The 23704-nt window shown below is 37.6% G+C and overlaps 4 protein-coding genes across 4 annotated transcripts in view; 1 reads left to right on the forward strand and 3 right to left on the reverse strand.

Annotated features, from left to right (window-relative positions):
- Positions 1-350: 350 nt before the first annotated feature.
- Positions 351-7577, reverse strand: foxred2 (FAD-dependent oxidoreductase domain containing 2). The gene is made up of 10 exons (XM_048159608.1): positions 7418-7577; positions 6826-7045; positions 6274-6579; positions 5919-6170; positions 3839-4171; positions 3598-3764; positions 3340-3505; positions 2493-2719; positions 1352-1522; positions 351-952 (listed from the first exon to the last, which is right to left on the reverse strand). The coding sequence occupies exons 2-10, from the start codon at positions 7038-7040 to the stop codon at positions 720-722; spliced, it is 2070 nt and encodes a 689-aa protein (XP_048015565.1). The 5' UTR covers positions 7041-7045; positions 7418-7577; the 3' UTR covers positions 351-719.
- A 724-nt stretch (positions 7578-8301) lies between these two features.
- hmox1a (heme oxygenase 1a) lies at positions 8302-12204 on the forward strand. The gene is made up of 7 exons (XM_048160979.1): positions 8302-8519; positions 8596-8638; positions 8821-8932; positions 10022-10237; positions 10354-10626; positions 11737-11785; positions 11862-12204. Exons 2-7 carry the CDS (start codon positions 8598-8600, stop codon positions 11987-11989), a joined length of 819 nt encoding a protein of 272 aa, XP_048016936.1. The 5' UTR covers positions 8302-8519; positions 8596-8597; the 3' UTR covers positions 11990-12204.
- Positions 12205-12400: 196 nt separating this feature from the next.
- mcm5 (minichromosome maintenance complex component 5) lies at positions 12401-19703 on the reverse strand. Its single transcript, XM_048160790.1, has 16 exons — positions 19323-19703; positions 18737-18863; positions 17512-17640; positions 17152-17324; positions 16710-16865; positions 16454-16623; positions 16200-16371; positions 16003-16114; positions 15743-15886; positions 15568-15633; positions 15298-15474; positions 14013-14125; positions 13689-13817; positions 13318-13460; positions 12938-13065; positions 12401-12838 (listed from the first exon to the last, which is right to left on the reverse strand). The coding sequence occupies exons 1-16, from the start codon at positions 19490-19492 to the stop codon at positions 12737-12739; spliced, it is 2211 nt and encodes a 736-aa protein (XP_048016747.1). The 5' UTR covers positions 19493-19703; the 3' UTR covers positions 12401-12736.
- Positions 19704-20462: 759 nt separating this feature from the next.
- gcat (glycine C-acetyltransferase) overlaps positions 20463-23704 on the reverse strand; it is a 9926-nt gene continuing 6684 nt past the window's right edge. Inside the window, exons 6-9 of the mRNA XM_048160877.1 lie at positions 23091-23173; positions 21487-21658; positions 21064-21185; positions 20463-20956 (exon numbers count right to left, since the gene is read on the reverse strand). Of these exons, the coding sequence (XP_048016834.1) occupies positions 20805-20956; positions 21064-21185; positions 21487-21658; positions 23091-23173 (529 nt within the window). The 3' untranslated portion in view covers positions 20463-20804. The remainder of the gene's footprint in view (positions 20957-21063; positions 21186-21486; positions 21659-23090; positions 23174-23704) is intronic.

Here is a 23704-nt window from a genome sequence, read left to right on the forward strand (position 1 = left end):
AATGTTTAAACTAAATTATATTTGAATAAATTAACGATAAATTAGCAAAATCAGGAACTTTACATACCTAGCTCTCATCTAAAGGCATGAAAAAATCGTTAGAAAATGTTAGATTATTTTCTTATTTTATATTTACTAATATTATGGGTTTTTTGAAAACCATTGTTTTAGATTTTGAAAACTCCTTTTCTAATATCCCAGTCTTTTCAATAAAAAAGATTTTAAATGACTACAATAATGCGTTTTTGAACCAGTTTTATTTTTTATGCTACAATGCAATGTTTATTTTATATTATAAATTCCATATTTTTAATTTTACATACTAAGGTAAGTACAAACACACACCTTTCTGAAATTATTTAGAGATGGGATGACTTTATTGTAGTTATAAATATACATACATGCATGTCAACCCATGAAAATACTTTATATACCTCTAACAATAGTATTAAAAAAAATTATAAGTTATGCATTGTACTGCAACACCAAACCCAACACCATAAAACAGTATATAACTCTAGACTTTGGCTTATAAAAACTATGGCAAGGTAATACTTATTATTTCATTGTCATTTAACCATATGTTTGATCATAGTCTGAGTACGCTGGATGTGGGATGTTTTCTATAAAAATGTAAGTAGATTCCATGAGAAGTGGGAGGTAGATGAACAGGATTTTGAAAGCAGAACAGATTCAGTCTTTGGCACCATTAATGCCCCTCAAAGGTCAAAGTTCATAGTTGAAACGACTGCAGCGCCAGCATGTTTCAGGTATTCAGGAGCTAATGAATCATCACCGGGCGCAACCTCTCCCTGATGATCTGCCATGAGTCCTGCCTCACGGGCATGTTGCCATAGGTGGCTGTTTCCCACAATGCCCTGCTTTCTTAAGTAACCTTGGCGGCAAAAGAGGGGTGGGGTACGATTGGTGAGGGACAGAAGGAAACACGATTCTGAGGGAAAAGGACACATAGAAGCACATAAATTATTAAGTCTCGCAAGAACAGTTGAAAAAAGTTTTTTTGGCATACACAACACTGTTCAAAAGTTTGGGAGAGAACTTTTTGGTGAGATTTTTTTAAAGTTCTGAAAGTCTCTTCTGCTCACCAAGGCTGCATTTATTTGATCAAAAATACATTAAAAACAGTAAAACTGTGAAACATTATAAAAATAGCCATTTTCTATTGCAATATAATTTAAAATATAATTTATTTCTGTGACGTCAAATATGAATTTGCTGAATAAAATCTTACTGACCCCAAACTTTTTGTATTGTAAAACATCCATTATGTGCATATTTAGTGAATTATTGCCACTCAAATGTCTCACATTTGTGTATAGTATGTACTGACCAGCATAAAAGGCCCTGAGGTCAGTTTGGAGGCAGTGCTCGAGGAAGCGTCTGAGAGGTTGGCTGTGTGATATGGGCTGATCCCATTCAGTCAGAAAGTCCTCGACCATGTGATGAATGGCCTCAGGTCGTGGAAGTGGCCAGCCACCTGGACGCTGTCTCATATCTTTCTCTATAGAAACATAAAGCACACTTAATTTAACATTCCAGTACATGACTGTGATAGGACATCAACAGAAAGTCCAAAATATTCTCAAAAACATCACAACATTAATTACTCACCCTCATGCCGTTCCACACCCATAAGACCTTCGTTCATCTTCAGAACACAAATTAAGATATTTTTGATGAAATCCGATAGGTATATGACTCCATATGTCCATAGACAGCAATATAATCAACACTGTCAAGGTCCAAAAAAGTAGTAAAGACATTATTAAAATAGTCGACGTGACTGCAGTGGTTCAACCTTTATGTTATGAAGCAATGAGAATACTTTTTGTGCGCAAAAAACAAAAAAATAATGATTTTATTTGACAAACTCTTCTCTTCCCTGTTAGTCTCCTATGCTGTTGACATAGTGAACGTAGTGCAACGCTCCCATGTTTACGCCCGAACGCCGGCTCATTATTGGCCAGCTCCTGCGTCAGCATCACACACATGCGTCGTACTGCTCACGTGACAGCGTCGGCCAATACCGAGCCGGCATTCTGACGTAAACACGGGAGCGCTGAACATCAACAGACTATGAGAATCACAGAAGCGAAGATATTGTTGAATAAAGTCATTATTTTTGCTTTGTTTTGGTGCACAAAAAGTATTCTTGTCCCTTCATAACATAAAGTTTGAACCACTGCAGTCACGTCAACAGTTTTAATGATGTCTTTAGTACCTTTCTGGACCTTGACAGTGTTGATTATATTGCTGTCTATGGGTGAGTCATATACCTCTCGAATTTCATCAAAAATATCTTAATTTGTGTTCTGAAGATGAACAAAGGTCTTACAGGTGTGGAACGACATGAGGGTCAGTAATTAATGACAGAATTTTCATTTTTGGGTGAACTAACCCTTTAATTGAATCTCTATTCACAACATACTATATACAGTAAATCAACAAAACATATTAGAGAAGCTCTTCACCTGTAGGTAATGTGTTGTAGTAGTACAGGACGGGATGGAGGAAGTTGGACCTCCAGGCTTTGGTCCATTCTGACTCAGCCCGACCGGGCCCTAGTGTATCAGTCCGGTTCAGTCCATACTGCATGACCAAGACCAGGAGTCCATGATCTGAGAGGGGCCGCCCAGAGAGAGCAGACAGCTGGGGCAGGGCCTGCAGAGGAAACTCTTCCAGACATTCACAGTAAGACCTGCGGAAGGGAGTAGGAGCGAGATTTGTGTAGGTAAAACAAACATTAAATCACAGCAGACATATTTAATTTGATGTGAATGAAAACAAGGTTGTGAGGGATATAATCACAGTCTTGTCAAGATCAGTTTATTCATTAAGGATGCATTAAATTGATCAAAAATGACAGTAAATTTATAATGTTACAAAAGATTTCTATTTCAAATAAACACTGTTCTTTGAAGATTCAGAAGATTCCTGAAAGAACATATATGGTTTCCACAAAAATATTAAGCAGCACAACTGTTTTCAACACTGATAGTAACAATAAATGTTTCTTAAGCATCAAATCATCATATCATTATGATTTCTGAAGGATCATGTGACACTGAAGACTGGAGTAATGATGCTGAAAATTCAGCTTTGATCACAGGAATAACACTTAAAATATATTCAAATTGAAAAGTTATTTTAAATTGCAATAATATTTCATAATATTACTATTTTTGACTGTATTTGTGATCAATAAATGCAGCCTTGGTGAGCAGAAGACATTTCATTAATAATTTTTAAATATTTTGAATATTTCATCAGCTGACTGATTGACAATCAGATATGACATATTGTACATGCATCTCTTACCCTCGCAGTAAAATCATGTCCCCAAGAACTCCAAACATTTGGTACGGTCCAGAAGCTTCATTCACCCTCTTAAGAATCCAAGACTGCAGCTGACTGATGGGTAATATTGTAGCGGGCCAGGCAATGTTATGGTAGCGTTGCTCCAGGATTTTATGAACGGCACGAACTGTAGTAGCAAAACAGAGAAACTTTAATATGACCTCCTAAGTTCTTATGACAAACGTGAAAAGTTATGTTTAAGTGAGGCGTAATCCTTACCAGTGTAGCGGAACCCATGAACAAATCCACCAGCAGACATACGATAATCTCTGGAGTGGGCTGCCGTACCCAGGACAAACATGTTGGGTGTCCCTCTGCCTTCATACCAGGCTGTTACGCCTGGCAACCGGCCTCGGGCACCGCTGCTTTGGGGCGGCCGTGCAGATCTGGATCAATAATGAAAATATTTTGTCAAACTGAAAATAATTCATATTCATAAATGTAATTGTTCATATCTTACCCATCAAAAATTGAGAAGTTAAAACGGAAGCCCAGGCAGCGGATCACTCGGTCATACGGCTGTCTGAGGGAGAAGTTATCAGTGTGGTAACCAGGCAGATTTTGACCGGTGACCTCTGAAATGTTCTTGCCGTTCTGGTCATCAAGCAGTTCAGTCAGAGTTAAATACAGCGGCTCCTTTCCCTCCGTCGATGTTCGACTTCTTTTCTTTGCTGTGCTCCTTTTCCCACCATTTTTTCCTCTATGAACAATGGCAATATCCTCCAGTCGTCCCTCTACTAGACCATCTAGAGATTTCAGCTGGTACGTGTCTAATAGCTCATTATTTACTGCCCTAAAAACAGAAATGGTAAAGTCACCATGAAATCAAAACAGACAATTCTTGAATTTAGAATGTTGCAGTGTTTATTATAAAAGATTTATCTATGGATGTCATTATTTTTTTAAAAATTCATGTGCACTCGTAATCTTTAATCAAAAATGTTAACCTCCCCTCCCCCTCCAAACGATATTTCTTCTCTTCATGACGTGTGTCTTGGCGGAGAGTGAGACTAAGGGGCCGTTTAACAAAACCGTTTTCAACTATAAACTGAAAACTTTTTATGTGTTTTGGTCGTTTATTTTCACGACAACAGCGTTGTTGCGGCCATGAAAGCGCAAGCTTTTGAAACCGATACTGTCATTGTCTCCGTATAAACTACAAAAACGCAAATTTGTGAAAATGGTAACGTCTATAGGCATTAAGTGTTTATTACAAAGTTATATCGCCATCTACTGGCATGGCATGAATAATTAAGCATTTTTAGTCATTTCCGCGGATCCTTGTGAACGGGGATCATTTTGAAAATGCTGTTGCATGTACGCGAAAAAAGCAAAGGAATTTTTTTTCTTCATTTTTAGTATACCGTTTTAGTGTAAATGTACCCTAAATATCCTCACAACTGACTACAAACTGGCAGATCTACCTTAATTTAGTTAGAAACGCCCAACTTCCTACGATCCAATCAATTCCCAAAAGATGAAATCCAGTCCTGCCCTACATTCTCATTCCAGAATATCCAGTTTCACTTGGATATTCATCACAATATGGAAGAAAAGACTATCGCAACTTCCGTTTCATGCCAACTTTAATTTCGACTTAAGAAATGTTAATTTCGACTTAAGGTGCAGTAACACTAGCGAAATTTTGTGGGCAAAAAACATCCATTGCCTACAGTACAGCGATGCATGAAGTAGGGATGTGCAAGCTGCTAGCCGATATTGGAAATATGTTTACATTTTATTTAGCACATTTATGTTTTGCTTTATATGTTTCTTAACAATGGCTATGTTCCAATTGCTGTCATGTTAATGTTACATTTTCAAAATAAAACATAAAATCCTATTTTGCCTCAGATTTTCATTCGTTTGTGTTCTCCATGTCACTTGCTGTGGGCTCAGAGAAATGTCCACTCATAAGATGAGCAAGGTGAGAGAATATTTTGATTTAGAAGAAACAAAGTCCTAATTGTCCTATAAACTCACAATTGTGAGGGGGAAAAAAGTCAGAAATATGAGAAAGTCATAAAAGGTCATAAAGTGAATTTGACTTTATGTTGGCATGAGCCAAGTATGAAATGTTCCTGGATTACATACATTTTTTGATCCTGGAACAACATTATAATCACGGTTGGCAGGTCTGTAGCCAATGAAAAATTGCGCAAAAATAGCCCAATGCAATTTTCTCAGCCGGGAGCTGAAATCTCCACTGTACATCCAGGATGGGGGGGTGTTGGAGCACCAAAATTGTACATTGTTGCGCAGGTATGAACTCACAGAAACAACTTAAAAGTAGATTTTGGATAACTTGGATAACTTTTGGATAACCACTATTTTGGATAACTTGGCAACACTGATTGCCAATCATCCAATCAGTGCCCTCTGATATTAGTGGAAGGGTTAGAAGGGTTGGTTGAGAAGAATAGGATGAAAACGTTAATCCTACCTGGACAAATCACTTGTGAATTTTTGGTTGCAGATATAAGCGTACTTGAAAACATTCATTTTATGCTTTATGCAATGAGTTAGAGCGGATTAAATACCTGAGGTCTCCAACGTAGTGTGTCTGCCATGCGAGACGTACTGGGCTGGGACTATACAAGTGAATCCGGCTGGCTCTACCCAAGATGCTTTGTGCCGTCTCAAAGGCGGAGTTTCCTTTGCCGAGGATTAACACAGCTTGTTCTTTAAACTCCTCAGGATCAGTGGGAATAGACTCATAACCCTCCACGAGGTCAGAGCCAAGAAAATCCACCTGCTGGGGAACCCAAAGGCCTGTAGACACCAACAGGACACTATAGAGACAAAGAAAAAAAAAATTAAATTACATTAAAAAAAAAAAAGTTATGAGGGCATATGAAAGTGACAAATATTCAATTAAAAATGTAGTTACTATACCTGCACTGATAATTAACACCATTCTGATCAGACAGGATGTATCCCCGGTTTCCATTAAATTCTGATGCTTGAATTCTCCCTATATCAGCTCCATATTTAACCTTCAGTCCCAGCTCTTTCTCAAACATTGAGAGGTAACGTGGGAAGTCATCAGCATTGGGGTAAAGCTCCCGGCTTATTCGCTGAAACAGCAGGTCGGGCCTGTCACTCAACAGGGAGTTCCAATCATGACGCAAGTTGAATTCCTTGTTCCGCCTCCCAGTGTATATTTTATTAATGCTGATGAGCTTTCTGTGGCGAGGATATCTGAAAGGAATACAGTAATTAAGATGGTTCAACTTCAATAAAGTTATATTAATAAATCTTAAGATGCATTATATTTTAATTATGTTGCATGTTATATAATATGTAATTAAAATTGAAAAAAAAAATGCCATAAACGTATATTTTGCTTAGTTATGTTCCCTTTTTACTGCAATAGTTTTCATTCCTAGTCTAAATTATTCTATCTCAGTTAAAGAAAACATTGTTTGTCATTCAGATCTCACGTACATGTTGAAGAAGCTGCCTGGTCCTGTGTTTCTCTCTAGAATGATGTAATCTCTCTGGCTCCGGGACAGAAAGTAGCCCATCTGGAGCCCTGCAGGTCCAGCTCCCAGCACACAGTACTCATGGCTCACGGTCTTATTTTGGCCATGAAGACCAGAAGCAGAAGTGGCCAGGGACAGGACACACAGGAGCCTGAAGAGAGGCTGGATCACACTCATGGGGCCTTGGGATGGAAATACAAATAACAGATTAAAGCTCTACATGTAATAGGAGGTTTACCTTAAAATCATTACATCATTTAAAAACTAACAGCATATGCAGAAAATAGCAAGCCTTTAAACTATAACTACTTCATATGATAAAGCATAAGAAATAAATACATAACTAAGCATAAAGGTAAACACAGTAATTGAGAATAGAACTACAAACTATAAATTAATACACAATATATATTACTTTTTATATATAGGTACATGTTTACAGATACAGCCAATTATGGCTCCCTGTTCCAATACTGGGGATGCGGCAACATCCAACACATGCAAGAGCGAAAAACACAGTATAGTGTAAATATACTGCCATTAAATCAACCTACCGTCAACTACAGCTGCTCCTGCGATCCTTTAGTAACAGAAAATATGAAAATAATAGGCAGGCATTTCGTAAACTACATCTTTGCGATTGCACGGTTTTCATAACATCTTCCACAGACAGAAGACAGAGCGTACTTTTGACGTCACGAAAGAGATGGACGTCGAACGTGAACCAATGAGAGGCAAGAGGGGCGTGGCTAAATAGTTCACGCCCACTTAAATGCATCCAGTGTTTTGTTTTTATTTTCAACTCTTTTTTTTTAAAGTATTTTAATGTTTTTAAAGTAAACTTTCCTTTTTATATTCTTTTTTTATAAAAAAAAAAAAAAACATTAAAACTGTTATTATACACTCATCATTTTTTTTCCACTTTTCAAAAGCCTTTCAGATGTTTCCTTTTTATTGTTTTATCCGTGTCATTTGTGTGTATTTGTTTAACAAAGATTGCATGCATGTATGTCTACTGTTGGCAGATCAATTAAATGAACTAGTGGAAGTATAAAATAGAGAAAATGTAAAAGTATTTTCTAAATGATTTTTTGAAGATATTTAAAATATTTTATATTAAGATTTTTATCTACAATATGTATATTTAATAACCTGAAATTAACCAGTGCATTACAAAAAATTAAAACTACACTGTCATTGTTTTGAGGTTTTGCTGTGTCATGTTTAGAGAACCACGCCAACAAAGAAACTGTACAGTCATGAAATCAGCGTAAACTATAAAAGTGCCCACAACACATTGTTTTAAAGCTTTATTAGACTTTGTACGCTTAATTGCATACTTTGCAACACACTTTCTAACTTAATAACCCATATAAACCTTGACTCAAACTGGTCTCATGTCATGTGACTCTCATTGCTTTGTCATGAGAAACCATTGAGATTTCTCGGTCGAAGAAAACGTCCAGTCATGGTTAGTGAAAGCATGTGGAACTACCTCGACATTTTCACTTCCCTTTTCCACAAATGTAGTGACTCAGATGGGAAGGAGATGGTATAAAAATGAAGTGTGGAGGACAGGGAGATCACAGCCTCTGTGAACACTGTGAAGACAAGAGAGACACAGCAAGAAACACAACAAGGACTTCGACACTGCAAGTAAGACGACAAAACTTCATTTAAATCTGTTACAGTGGACTTTATGAGATTTAATAACAAATATTTGTTGTTTTAGAGATGGAATCCACGAAAAGCAAACAAAGAGATAGCACTGGCAGGTAAAAAAAACATGTCTTTTTATTATTTTCATTCAGCCAATAATCATCGAATGAAACTCATAGTGATTATTATACTGCAGCATTGAAGCCTGAAGTAAAGTCGAGTCAGTGATTCTTAAAAGCATAAGTATAAATCAGTTTTTAGACTGCTGATGAGTGATTGTGCCATGTTTTCTCCGCAGTGATCTGTCTGAGCAGATAAAAGTAGCCACCAAAGACAGTCACGTGAGAGCTGAGAACACACAACTGATGCTCAACTACCAGAAAGGACAGATCACACAAACGCAGTACAAGGTACAGCTACACAAAGACCATACATTCACAATCAGGATGCAGACAAATATATGTGACTTTAACATGTAAAAAATAGGCCTATATGAAACAATAAAGGGGTTTAAATAAAAGTTTTTCAGGAAAATATTAGGTATTGTGTTTTAAAACATTCCAAAAGCTTACAATATTAACAAATACAAAATACCAAAAATTACCATAAGAAGTGATACTTTTTTTGGGCATGTAACATAGCAGTATGGTTGTTCAGAAATGTAACATGATAAAACAGGGTATTTTAAATATCTTATACTATATAAATTCCATGGAGCATCAAATTAGTAATCATTCAACGCCATGGTCTATGAAAGTAACACAGTAATACCATCTGCTGTACCTAACTATTTTGATAATCGATTAATCAGCAAATTGAAGGCTATAAATTTAAATGTATGAACTATAATGTATGTAAAAAGTTTAAAATAATAGATTGAATATCAGTTAAACGATATCAATAGATTTCCACATTATCACTAATCATAATAAATGGCGTTAAGAAGTCTGAGGAACTTCAACAAGAAGTCAGAACTTCTTTTGTAAGGTTCAGTGGGGTTCTAATTAGAACTCTAGGGTTCTTGACTTAGATTTAAAGAACACCTTATGCCAAAATGTTTCTATATAAGGAGAAATGTCTTAAATGACTCCATAATACCTTCATGTTTAACAGGTTATTTCATTTTTGTCTAGTAATGAAGTATGTTTATGAGCTGTTTAATTCGTAAAATGTAATTACAATTAAAACAAAATTAATTAAAACTAAATCCATAAAATGATCCCATAATGAGAACCCCTAAAAGCTTCTGTATATGAAGCGACAGAACCCTTAATATAGTTTGTCTCAAGTCTGTCTTGATTGTAATAATGATTAATTGTTGTTTATTGTTGATTTTTATTTTATTTTTATTTTTTTAATTGTATGGTGTCCTTGAGTGTCATGTAAGGCACCTATAAATAAAATGTATAATAATAATAATATATAGGTTCTATAGTGCCTTGTACTAACAGCTAACTTCATCTGTGTCGTGTGTAATAATTTTTGTTTAATGTTTCCAGCTTCTGCTGTGTTCTCTGTATGAGATCTACCGAGCGCTAGAGGAAGAGCTGGACAGGAACGCCGACCATCCTGCCGTTCAGCCCGTCTACTTCCCTCAGGAGCTGGCCAGACTGGAGTCTCTGGAGCTGGACCTGGAGCACTTCTTTGGACCCCACTGGAGGAAGAGAATAACAGTGCCTGCCGCCACACACAGATACACACAGAGACTGAGAGAGGCGAGTCTGTGAATCATCTCTTTAAGTGGAACGCAAGAGGATGTGAAATTGGAGCATTTAACGCTCTTCCATTCCAGTGATTTTCATTCTAATTCAGTGCTCTCTGTTCCCTTTAGATTGGCAAGAACAGTCCAAATCTTCTGGTGGCACATGCCTATACACGCTATCTCGGTGATCTGTCAGGAGGCCAAGTGCTGGGCAAAATTACCCAGAAATCCTTGGGACTGAGTGGCATCAAGGGAATCGCATTCTTCTCATTTCCTGGAGTGACGAGCCCCAATAGATTCAAGCAGCTGTACAGGAGCAGAATGAACAGCATTGAGTTAACAGACAAGCAGAGACAGGAAGTGCTGGACGAGGCAAGCAGAGCTTTTGAGTTCAACATTGAGGTAAGCAATGACACATTATACATATATATTATTTCCTTTCCATATATATATATATATATATATATATATATATAACATCTGTTACCCCAAACTTATATGTATATAACAGAAAAAAATGTATATAGTCAAACCAAAAATTATTCAGACACTAGATTTCTTTTTATTTTATTTATTTATTTTTTACTAGTGGATGCAGGGCACTATAGTTCATTTATGTAAGTGAGGATATCAAAATAAACTGTGATATATTATACCCAAAAATTCTTCATACAGTGGACTACCAGTAAAACTGATACAAATTTAGAACCAAAAATTATTCAGACACTTTGACCTGACCATGTTTTGCTTAAGTGTTATCTGACATAATTAAGATTCCTGATACAGTTTATCTCTGAGATCTTGTCATATTTTAGTTATAGTGAATAAACTGTATTAATGAATGAAATGTTCAAGGTGTCTGAATGAATTTTGGTTTGACAGTTGGTTTGTTTTGATTTAAACCTTCATAACTTATATAATAGAAATATCTAATCATGTTTTATCTATCGTTTTGCAACGAAACTCTTCATATATATATATATATATATATATATATATATATATATATATATATATATATATATATATATATATATATATATATATATATATATATATATATATATATATATATATATATATATAAATAAATAATAATAAAAAAAATTATATATATATATATATAATATATATATATAATAACTTTGGGGTCTGTTCAGTTTTTTTTTTATTTCTTTTTTATAAATAGTAGTAGTAAGAAAGTAATATTTTTAGTCAGCAAGGATGCATTAGATTGATCAAAAGCAAAAATTCAGCTCAGCCATCACAATAAAAAAAAAAATACATTTAAAAAAATATAATGAAATAGAACTGTCATTTTAAATAGTAATATTTCAAAATATTAGTTTTTATTGCATTTTTGAGCAAATCAATGCAGCCTTGGTGAGAATAACTTCTTTGAGAAACATTACAAAATATTACTGACCCCTAACTTTTGAGAAGGATGGATGGATAGATGGACAGATAGATTTTAAACATTGATGCAATGTTTGTATTTGTCATTTCAAACAGGTTTTTGATGATCTTCAGAAAATGCTGAGCATCACAGAGGAAGCTTCAAGTAAGTATAAAATAATAAGTGAAATTGCTTAGAAATAGTAAATATATATAATAATTGCCATATTCTATTTGTTTAGGTGAAAAAAGAAGTGACACAGCATCCCAAAGTCAATCAAGAACCTTCTCAAACTCTCCGATTCTCCAGTTTGCGTTAGGTGTGGGAATCACTTTGGCAACTGTTGGAATGGGAGTTTATGCTTTTTGATTCAGCACTTTTTTTATTTTTATTTGTGTGTTACATCTTAATGCCATAGGTCAAATCTACAGGCTGATCTTTAACCAACACTAATCATGGATATTATAAAACATGCACTCAGTAATAAATCAAGCACATTTTCAAGTGATCCAAAAAGTCATTTAGAAATAACTTTAAAATGTATCATGTCAGCATATATTTTTCTTTAAAATATGTACCAGCTTCTAGAATATGTGCATTTACATTTATACATTTGGCAGATGCTTTTATCCAAAATTTAGTGCATTCAACAAATATATTTTTTTATCTGTCTATAAATATGCAATTGTTTTCTATGTATTCTTGAAAAATACAATAAAATGTAACTTTATAAAAAAAATCAAAATTGATGTCTTTTTTGCTACAAGACAGACGCAAATATTCATTTTTTAAATTGCTTTATTATGTTATCCATACAAAATTCATATCTTTACTTTGACGAGTGACAGATTAGATTTGTGATGAAGCATTCTTTTTCATTGAAAAACCACATGACGACAATAAAGCATACCAAGCACTGACAAAAAGATGAGAAGAACTTCTCAGCAAACGGGTAGATTGATAAACCGGACATTTCTCCAGCAATAGAGTGTCCAGACAACTATGTACAATAAATCTGAATTGTATATAATTTCTGCGGTGGCTTCAGTCTGCACATCTGTGTTTAGATGCCAGGCTCTGCTGGCAGATTTGCGCGTGAAACAATCACACATCTCTCTACTTGACCCGGTAGAGAACCTTCCTCTGCATGCGGTGCTGCAGTTCACCCCTCCTCATCATCAGATGAAGGACCTTGTGAATAGCGTGTTCTGGGTATTTCTGTTAAAAGAACAGACAACGTAATTACACACTGACAATAAATAATAGTGATGTGAGAAGTTAGGCAAATTGTGATCAACTCCTGGAGCTTTAACACACCTGTTTGGTGAAATCCTGTATGATGCTGTGTTCAGACACCTGGGATCCGATGGCGAAGCGTCTCTTCAGCTGTTTTTCTATGCGAGAGATCATCTCCTGATCCTCCTGAGTGGTAAATCCTTCAACACCTACAGACATACAGCATACATCAGACTCTCCAGCTACATTTATAGAGGCTAAAAAGTTCAGGGGCTCAATAATGATAAACTGGCTGATTGAGGGTGAGAAAATCATGGGATAATTTTCACTTTTGGGTAAACTATCCCTTTAAATTGATTACTACTTCATTTATTTTTAGTGGCAGGCCTAATTCTCCATAGGGATCTGCAGCTATGTGTAATATTACAGTCTATTCTCTGCTTTAAAAGACCAACACTTACCGGACAGACTGCCGGACAGGGCCGCGTCTAGCGTGGACACCTGGAAGAGTCTCAGAGCCTCATCCACCTCTTCCTCTCCAGCGATGGGCTGCAGCTTCATCTTAGCGAGAGACTCCGCAATGCGCACCACAGCCTCCAGCTGCCTGCAGGACGACAAATGATCATCAAGTTAATAATAACTTCATAAAAACTGCTAGACAAGCGCTATGTATGAAATGATAAGCAATGGTACTGCATACCGACTGGTGAATAAGTATAATCTGTGTACTACATGCCACTGTGCTCCATTCTAAATTCTGGCTGTATAAATACACATATTGAGAAACAAAATGAGTAAAAACAGGTGCCATAATACTGAATTCAGTTGTTACCTGACAGTGATGGGGATGGAGGCACGTCTGTCGATCTCTCTCTCGTGTTCCTTCGCTCCGCTTCTCATCAATACGTATCTGTTCTTCAGTTTCTCCGCAGCGGCCGCAGACAGACGTGGTCCACATTTCCTGTTTGTGAGTTGACAAAGCATTTTAATTCTGATAGACAATGTTTCCATACAAAGCCACGAAAATCACCACTTCCTGGGAAATTGCCAAAAAACATCTAATAAAAACAGAAGTTGCTGCAATCGGGGAAGCCACTGTAGCTCTTTTTTTGTACTTCATAAATTATTTGCACATGTTATCTTGACCCAGACTTACACTCTTGCGTAGGCAATGTATTTCTTCAGCATGGCCAGAGGAATCTCTCCCTCCACACCCTCCGTCTGCGTCTGAGCGCTCAAGTGAACGTTCATCACATGCCGGGCCAAAGTCTAAAGAAAAACACACAGGCATGAGCATTAGCTCACAAGAAATAATTTAAACATTTAAAACATCTTTCCCAGCCACTGAGAGAATTTTCCACAATAGGGGGGCGCTATTACACATCATTTTAAAGAGTCTCCAAATCAAAACACAAGCAAAAAAGGAGCAGAAACAAGTGATAAAAGCATTGCTTATGCATGTTGTAGTCTTCAAGGGGATTTTTGTTCAAAATGTTCAATGTACCCACATTCAAGTGTTGACCAAAAAAATGCATGAAGCTAGAATTCAACTTTTTTTGATATATTGCATGTTCAGATATTCATACCACAAAATATTCTAGAGCCATTACATTTCTATAAAAATGATCAAAAACAATGGCGGTGGCTGGCAACTTTGTAAAACAAAATAAATTTAAAAAACTCTGGCGGGAAAAGAGTTAGGGTGCGTTCACACTTGTCATGTTTGGTTCGATTAAAAGGAACCCTGGTGCGATTGCTCGGTTAGTGCAGTTCATTTGAACATATGTGTACGCTGCCATCCGAACCCTGGTGCGCACCAAACAAGCGGACCGAGACCGCTTAAAGATGGGTCTCGTCCGCTTCCAAACGAACTCTGGTGCGGTTCGAATGATATATGAACGCAACACGGACCAAAGACATGTAAACGAACCAAAAACAGGAAGACGAGACCCTAAAAAGGACAGAATCCTCACGCATGTCGGTTTTTCTCGTCATAGTCGCGAGTTTGCCCATCACAGGCATCAGACGCGCGTCTCCACGCAGCAGATTGTTTGTGTATGTGACGGATGGATTCCCGCCACTGTTTTGACTACTTTACACATTTTATGAGCTCTTCACGAGTTCCCAGCTGGCCAAAATACCATCACATGTAGTCTACACACACACAACGAGCGCATTTACCTCAGCACACAGCATTGTTTTGGGTGTTCGGTAAATACCGTCTCAAAATATCCAATACGTCATAAAATCCGACCAATCACGTTGTGAATGTATCCCTATGCCTTTAGGTTCGGTGATAAAATTGCCAATCTGAACACTAATTGGACCAGGACTAAATGTTTTTTTTTTCTTCTTTGGTCTGGACCAAATGAACCAAACGAACCGAACTACAAGTGTGAACGCACCTTAGTCTATGAGCAGCAATTGTTTTGTTCACCCACCATGTCTCGCTGTTGGTCGTGATGGTCTTTGATGATGAAGATCATGTCGAATCGAGACAGAATGGTGGGCATGAAGTCAATGTTGTCCTCTCCCTTTGTATCATCCCAGCGGCCAAACACAGAGTTGGCAGCAGCCAATACAGAGCAACGGGAGTTCAGAGTGGTGGTGATGCCAGCCTTTAGGTGAAAACACACAAAGAAATTGATGAGTCTGTCCGTTTGATGAGAGAATAATAGTGGATTTCTACTGCAGTGCAAAACGCCTGGTACCTTTGCAATAGAGATGGTCTGCTGTTCCATGGCCTCATGGATGGCGACTCTGTCATCCTCTCTCATCTTTTGAAAAGAAAAACTTCATGGTTTAGCATAAAGCTCAAAGCATTTCATAAGACTGCATGAACATATGCAAGTTCAGGATATCCAGACTGCTTAGAAGAAGTCCAACCTTGTCAAACTCATCAATGCAGACCACTCCACCATCCGCCAGCACCATGGCACCTCCTTCCATGATGAAACCACGAGTGTTGGGGTCTCGAAGAACCGAGGCTGTCAAACCAGCAGCACTGCTGCCCTTACCAGAGGTGTACACCTAACAGACAGACACATACATTTTAACACAGATTCTCAATTACAAGAAATATTTATATTCAGGCATTTAGCAGACATTTGTGATTGAATGATGGTCCATCTTTATCACAGTCTTACCCCAATGGGAGAACATCTCTCCACAAACTTCAGCAACTGAGACTTGGCTGTGCCTGGATCTCCCAACATCAACAAGTTAATATCCCCTCTGCGTGTCAGACCATCAGGCAACCTAACAAAAGCCATTTTGAGCAGATTAGAAAGATGAAAAAAAAGAAAAAAGAAATGTGAAGTTGAGGCAGCTTCTGTTGTCTCACCTCTTCCTGGAGCCCCCAAACAGAAGGCACGCTATGGCCTTCTTCAGGTCATCGCTTCCGTAGATGGACGGGGCGAGAGAGCGAGCGAGGGAGTCATAGACGGACGGAGAGGAAGCCAGAGCCCTCAACTCCTCTTCCTCCTGAGGGGAGACTGAACCAGTGGCTCCACGGCCTGAAAGACGGTGAGAAGGACATGAGAATAGCCATTTTCAACCCAAGACAAACGTTTCCCATAATATTTTGCACACGCTCACCTGCTCCTTCAGTATCCACTTCAATGCCGACCACACGCAGGTACGCTGCTCGGATGCCCACACCGGCTCCCTTATCGCGACCTTTGGCTTTGGTTTGAGCCACCTTTTTGATGGAGTAGATGCCCATCACAGTTACTCTGTTTCCTGGCACTACACGGTCACACAAGTACCTGGGAGATGAAAGTCATGAATTAGACACACTGTAGACAAAAAAATCATCACATGACAACATGAAGCTGTTGTTGTGTCCATCCACCTGTCGCAGTAGAGCTGCATGTGTCGTGGCATCTCTCCGTGAGGAACGGCATCAGGAGCTTCCTGCAGACGCTGAGTTTGGAAATCCACACACACGCACCGGTCCGGGATGATGAAATACGGATCCACAGGACACTTGACACGGCCCGCCTGCTCACTGCAGGACAAAAAGACAGGAAATTGGTATAAAAACATGCCTATTCTCTGTATCTAGTAGGGATGGATTGACAACATCAGTTAATTGATGCAACACCCTAAAATAGTGTGACCAAATAATTTTAAATAAGACCATCTTATAAAAGTTTGTACTGATGAAAATTAGTCACATGATATTCAAAATTGGGCAGACTAAAAATATGTTTTACAGACAAGTTAGCACTAGAAAATCCCTAAACAGAATGAAGCGTGTTAAAACTAAACTGAGCATTTGGTAAAATACTCACGTGTTGCACTTGCGGGGCAGAGCGTAACCCTGCAGTCCCGGTGGCAGAGGAATGTTACTGATGACCGCTCTGCATCCGCGGCACTGAAGACACACTTTGGTGGCTTTGGCCCTCACAGCTGTAGAGGATATGATTATACCGGGAATCTTCACCAGACGTGACACCTGCTCCGACTGCAAAAGATGGAGATAAGTAGATTTTTTTTTTTTTTTTTTTTTAAATCTTAAAATGTTAATTGTTTTCATTGTAGATGTATGGATGTGGCACACTAATGCACAAATAAACACTCAGGAGTAAACAAATACTCCGCTATCCACCCATTTTCATTTTGTAATTGTCAAGATAACATTATTTTCTCACTTTCAGGTTGCGGATGGAGGACGGGTGGGCGTCGCTCTTCAGCATGACCTGTATGTCCTGTACGGTCTCTTCTCCTAGTGGCCGTGGACGTGTGACCTCATCAGCCACTTCCTGCGCCGCCTCCTCCAACTGTCAATCAACATCATTAAATGTAAAATCTTATAAACAACAATGTTCAAATTGGACTTATGCATTGCACAAATATAATACAGCATCCCGGAAAGTCATAAACAATATTAAAGGGTTAGTTCACCCAAAAATGAAAATTCTGTCATTTATTACTCACCCTCATGCCGTTTCACACCCGTAAGACCTTCGTTAATCTTCAGAACACAAATTAAGATTTTTTTGTTGAAATCCGATGGCTCTGTGAGGCCTTCATAGGCTCATGACGTACTAAAAACATATTTAAATCAGTTCATGTGAGTACAGTGGTTCAATATTAATATTATAAAGTGACGAGAATATTTTTGGTGCGCCAAAAAAAACCAAAATAACAACTTATTTAGTGATGGCCGATTTCAAAACACTGCTTCGGGAAGATTCGGAGCACAAATTAATCAGCGTATCGAATCATGATTCGGATCACGTGTCAAACCACCAAACTGCTGAAATCACGTGACTTTGGCGATCCGAAAAGCAGATTCGACACACTGATTCATTTATGCTCCAAAGCTTCCTGAAGCAGTGTTTTGAAATCGGCCATCACTATATAAGTCGTTATTTTATTTTTTTGGCGCACCAAAAATATTCTCGTCGCTTTATAATATTAATATTGAACCACTGTACTCACATGAACTGAATTAAATATGTTTTTAGTACCTTTATGGATCTTGAGAGAGGAAATGTCATTGCTCCCTATGGAGGCCTCACGGAGCCATCGGATTTCAACAAAAATATCTTAATTTGTGTTCTGAAGATTAAAGAAGGTCTTACAGGTGTGGAACGGCATGAGGGTGAGTAATAAATGACATTTTCATTTTTGGGTGAACTAACCCTTTAAGAAAGTCCATAACCTAAAATTAGAGCAATACATTAAATTTGTAAATAAACTGATTATTAATTTGTTATTGTAGTTTGATTACATTTCCTATTAAATACCTATCAAAAATATAATTAATAACCAATAATTACTTTACATCGTATGCTAAAAAAAAATCCAACTTAAGTCTTGTGAAATTTCCAATATTTATGCGAAAAATTATTTCTGTAATTCTGTCCTTACCAAAGGCAAATTCTCAGTAGGAAGTTTGTAAAGACAGTCTGATAGATCTTCATCAAAACTGGCCAAATCCTCCATCTCCACCTCAATCCAGTACTCTCCCAAAGTATAGTGCCTCTTGAGCTCATCTCTGAGAACAAAAAAAATACATTTAACAGTGGAACAAAGTATTACAATAATAAAAATAGCAGACGAAGATGATAAACCTAGTTTAAAAAGGTACATTGTATGCACATAGCTTACTTTATTAGCGCAAAATAGCATTAGGAAATCATTCGATTCTTTCGAACAGTTCGGATCACTGAACCGACTCAAAAACGATTCCGTCATACAAAACATGTTCCAAATCGGTTCTACCGAGTCACTCTGATGAAGAACGATGCAAATCGCGCATAACTCCAAAATAAAACTACAACAAATTGATTATGGATTCAGGAAAAATAATAACAGGATATATAATAATATATATATAATATGCAACGATTAGCACAAGGAAACTTTAATTACACATTGTTCAAAACGTACTCCCTCATTGTGAACAAAGAATCATCACCAGGATGCAAGCAAACTGATATCACAATAACGTTACCTGTATTTGTAGGTGAACCCAGTGCGATCGGTTCCGACTCTAAATTGCCTCAAGAACTCACGAAACTTCTTTTTGATCTGGCTGCGTTTCACGACCCCCTCATCGCCAATGCCATCACCTCCACCGAAACTGTCACTGTAATAAACTCCTGGATCATCAAATCCCGACATTCTGCAAATGTTCTGGAGTGGACTCCTTGTAATAAACGATCAATAAGCTATCACTTCAAACAGTGTTTTGAATTATAAGTATTGCTAATATTCTGTGTCGGTCAGAATCAACAATGTGTTTCCCTGACACAAGCGCGCTGACTTTCGCGGCAAAACCTCCAGCCCAGCTCGCGCTGAAGCCAGACTCCTCCCACAGTGACTTTTCCGTGCCGCTTATTGGTCCACAAGCCGTTATGACGAGGTACGTCACGAAAAAGGCGCTACCAAAGCGGAGTACTGGCGGGAAAAACACAAAGCACAGTGCAGGGACCGGAACTAGCTGTTCTGTTTGGCGCGGAATATCAGCATTGTTGAAGACTTGTCAGTTTACAGTTCACAAAACCTTATTTATACGAAAATAAATGTTAATCATGATAAATATCAAATAAAAAATAACATAAATGATTGTTAGTGGAGACCTTTCTCAAAACTACAATGACAAAATACATTCAGAAGAGTCAAACTATATAATGAAGACAGATTTTAGCTGAAAGCTAACAGTATTAGACATATATGTCAAGTTATGTGTTTAAAATGTAATACATTTAATAATTACAGTATTTATTAGCTAAAACAATGTTTTGTTACCTTTTATATTTCTGAGGTTTAATTGTTCAGTGTTCCTTTATTGCTTTACTATTTATATTTAATAATAGGCCTGTTGTGACATAATGACAGACTCCATTGTGACAACATGCCCCACTATTAAAGAAAAAATGCTGTAAATGGTCATAAAATTGGGCTTTTTGTTTATTAAACATCTAGAATTAGGTTTTGATTTATAAAACTGTATAAGGGACAGAGTAGATCTCAGATCTTGTAACTTTGGTTTAGTAAGTAGTCCATTTAAAGGTCATCATTCTGTAAAGAAATAACTAAATGTAGAGGATATAGATATAGATATATAAGATATAGCAGAGGAGACATTAAATGGCATCATCTTTTCATTTATTTATTTATTTTTATTTTTTCATGTTTACCCATTTTTTAATGGACAATTCCAGCATAAGCATGATCTGTACATGATTTAGCAAATAATACAAATGTCTCAACAGAAAAAAGTCAAGACACTTTTGGTATAAAGCTGCTGTACAAGACTGCTGTAAAAGTAGCAACTATTAATCTTAGAGAAAACATTTATTCTGTCAATACTGTAAATTTACAAGTACCCTTTGACCTTCACTGATCTCAGTAGCATTAGAAGAATTTGACTTTGATATGTAACTTTAGCCTCACTCTAACAGTCAGCAACTTTGTCCGTTCTGTTCTGACATTAGGAAATGACACCGTGCTTCCTGCCTGTCTGTATGAAGGCATCTACAGCACGATCAATGTCCTCATCGGTGTGAGCCGCAGAGATCTGGACTCGAATGCGGGCTTTTCCTTTGGGAACAACTGGGTAGGAGAACCCAATCACATACACTCCTGATGACAAAGAGAGAAAAACACGTTTTAAACTGTGCTGCTGGACTTGAATAATTTATTAAATATATTAATTTAGATGGGCACGACATATATGCCTGAATTCTCACCCAATTTTAGCATGTCGTCAGCCATGAGCGAAGCCAGCCGAGCATCTCCTAGCATCACAGGACAGATGGGATGAGCTGTGCCGGAAATGGTGAACCCAGCCTGGGTCATGTTGTTTCTGAACCTTTGGCACAGAAGAAAAGATGCACAATAGACCATTGTTAGCACTTCTGTTGAGAACTGCCATCATAAGCTCAGTGAACTCTAAAAATCCTTTCTTCTTAAACGCATTCATACTTTCATACAAGAATACTGCAAACGTCAGCTTGTTTTGACTGCAAGACCGACTGAAAAGCAAACTCTGTTAGTTTTAACCCTGCTTATCTTTTTTCCACAAAAGATAACTGCAGTGACACAAGCTAAAGGGTGTAACTGAATCTACAGTGCAAACATCGCAGAACGCCGACTCCCACCTCCAGTCCTACCTCATGGTTTTAGCTGCCATGGACTGAGCGATTTCGTTGGATGCCAGCAGCAGTTCCACAGCACGGGTGGCACAGCCCACCACAGGAGGGGGGAGGGAGTTGGAGAAGAGATATGGACGAGACCGCTGTCTCAGAAGCTCAATTAAAGCCTTGGGTCCGACAGTGTAACCACCTGACAGAGAATCAGAAAAATATAAGTTTGAAAGGAATGAAATTGATTCAGCCTTATTATTTAAAGGGTTAGTTCACTCAAAAATGAAAATTATCCCATGATTTACTCACTCTTAAGCCATCCTAGGTGCATATGACTATCTTCTTTCAGACGAAAACAATCAGAGATATATTTGAAAATATCCTGGCTCTTCCAAGCTTTATAATGGTTGTGATTGGGGGGTGAGATTTTAAAGCCACTATATATATAACCCCCAGACGCGATTTATGACACAGGATGTAGGAGTATCATAAGCTTAGACGCCTCTCACGGTTCAAACAAATAGGGCTGTGCAACAAACTCAAGCTGCTCTTCTCTTATATTGAAATCATCCAACATTTCTCTTTAAAATTTCTCATTTTAGACTTTTAACTCGTGACCGGTGTTTTGTTTTGCTCTATCCTCTGCCCGTCCACATTCGTCAACGTGTCATGCGTCGGGTCAGAGGTTACTCTTCCACCACAAATCGATGCATTTGGCCGTCTGCAGGAAGCTTGTTATTTCAGTTAATAAAGTTTTAAATATGATTATTTTTTCTTACAAAAACCCATTGCTTCACTTCATAAGGTCTTTACTAACCCCCTGGTACTGTATGGATTATTTTTATGATGGATTGATGCATTTTTGGGGGGCTTTAAAACACACCCTCCGTTCAATACCATTATAAAGCTAAGAAGAGTCAGGATATATTTAAATATAACTCTGATTGTGTTCGTCTGAAAGAAGATAGTCATATACACCAGGATGGCTTGAGGGTGAGTAAATCATGGGATAATTTTCAAATTGCATTAAAAAAAAAAAAAAAAAACACTGGATGGAAATGGCAAGATGTGAATAGATGCACATTTACCAAATAAATCCCTCGATGTATAATAATTAAAAAAAAAAAAAAAAACTCAAGTGACTTTTCCTCAACAGTGGCTATGATTGGATAACTGGACTAACCAGCTGATCAGTTTCATTGCACAGCACTCAAATGTTGGTTTAATCGTTCTGAAACGCCTGAGCCAAAGTCTGTCATCAGAATGATTTGTTAATGACTTCCCAGAGGTGTCTCACATGATTGCGTTCACAAACACCTGGCCTCTGAACTACAGATTATTGCGTTTCGTCTGCGCTCTAAGACGCAAGTCATTTATGATGGAGAAAAAAAAAAGAGCTACAGTGACTGTAGCTACTTCCACTTTTGTAACATATATTTTGCATCAATTTCCCAGCAAGTGACGATTTTGTTCTCTTGAACACATGGGATGGAAACAGTGCTTTATTCGCAAATGTTTTATGTAATGTTAAAGTTAAATTCGCTACTTTGGATGAATACATAGCTATTGTAGCTTGACTATGTAAGCTGTTTGGGTGATGTTTAATATCTAGAAATGTAAGATATACACACCAGCAGCACCTCCCAGAGCTTTTCCCAGAGTGGAATTGACGATGTGCACTCTGTCCATCACACCCAGCAGCTCATCGGTTCCTCTGTGGCAAAGAAACGCACAGATGTCCACTTGTAATACTTTCTCACACAGTTTAAATGAGTCTTTAAACATAAAAATACATAACTGCCTTAATATTTTAGGAAGAAGGTTCCTTTAAAGCAGTGGTTCAAAACTGGGGGCCTCAAGATGGCCTCCCCTCCTCTTCCAAGAGGGACTCAAGTTGACTTAATTATTTAAAATAAGACAAACAAGCAGTAAAATAAGCTAAAATCAAGATTTTCTTAGTAATTGGTTATTTTTGTAATGGAAATGCATCCTTCTTGTCTCTAAAATATTGGGTAGAAATTGCTAGTGGGGGGACAAATGTTGTTGTGGAAAATGGGGGGCCTTGAAGTCAAAACGGTTGAGATCCACTGCTTTAAAGTGATCGTCACATTAGGGGATGCTTAAAAAACCCTAATAAAGCGAAACAACGCCTGCTATCATTTTCAGTGGCCTTGGTTTCAAAAGTGTGTTTCCCACTGAGATTTTTAAAAAGTCTTTGTTTAATAGTTATAAGCCATGGACCAAA

Source organism: Megalobrama amblycephala, linkage group LG1 (assembly GCF_018812025.1).
Source record: "Megalobrama amblycephala isolate DHTTF-2021 linkage group LG1, ASM1881202v1, whole genome shotgun sequence".
Classification (NCBI taxonomy): domain Eukaryota; kingdom Metazoa; phylum Chordata; class Actinopteri; order Cypriniformes; family Xenocyprididae; genus Megalobrama; species Megalobrama amblycephala.

Coding starts and splice junctions, on each gene's coding strand:
- foxred2 (XM_048159608.1), bottom strand. CDS start 7,040: ATGAGTGTGATCCAGCCTCTCTTCAGGCTCCTGTGTGTCCTGTCCCTG. Junction 3,765..3,838: donor AACTTCTCAATTTTTGATGG/GTAAGATATGAA, acceptor TTATTGATCCAG/ATCTGCACGGCCGCCCCAAA. Junction 2,720..3,339: donor GACATGATTTTACTGCGAGG/GTAAGAGATGCA, acceptor TCCCTTCCGCAG/GTCTTACTGTGAATGTCTGG.
- hmox1a (XM_048160979.1), top strand. CDS start 8,598: ATGGAATCCACGAAAAGCAAACAAAGAGATAGCACTGGCAG. Junction 8,639..8,820: donor CAAAGAGATAGCACTGGCAG/GTAAAAAAAACA, acceptor TTTTCTCCGCAG/TGATCTGTCTGAGCAGATAA. Junction 11,786..11,861: donor CATCACAGAGGAAGCTTCAA/GTAAGTATAAAA, acceptor CTATTTGTTTAG/GTGAAAAAAGAAGTGACACA.
- mcm5 (XM_048160790.1), bottom strand. CDS start 19,492: ATGTCGGGATTTGATGATCCAGGAGTTTATTACAGTGACAGTTTCGGT. Junction 16,866..17,151: donor CTGCCCCGCAAGTGCAACAC/GTGAGTATTTTA, acceptor TTTGTCCTGCAG/TGAGCAGGCGGGCCGTGTCA. Junction 15,475..15,567: donor AGACCATCTCTATTGCAAAG/GTACCAGGCGTT, acceptor TTTCACCTAAAG/GCTGGCATCACCACCACTCT.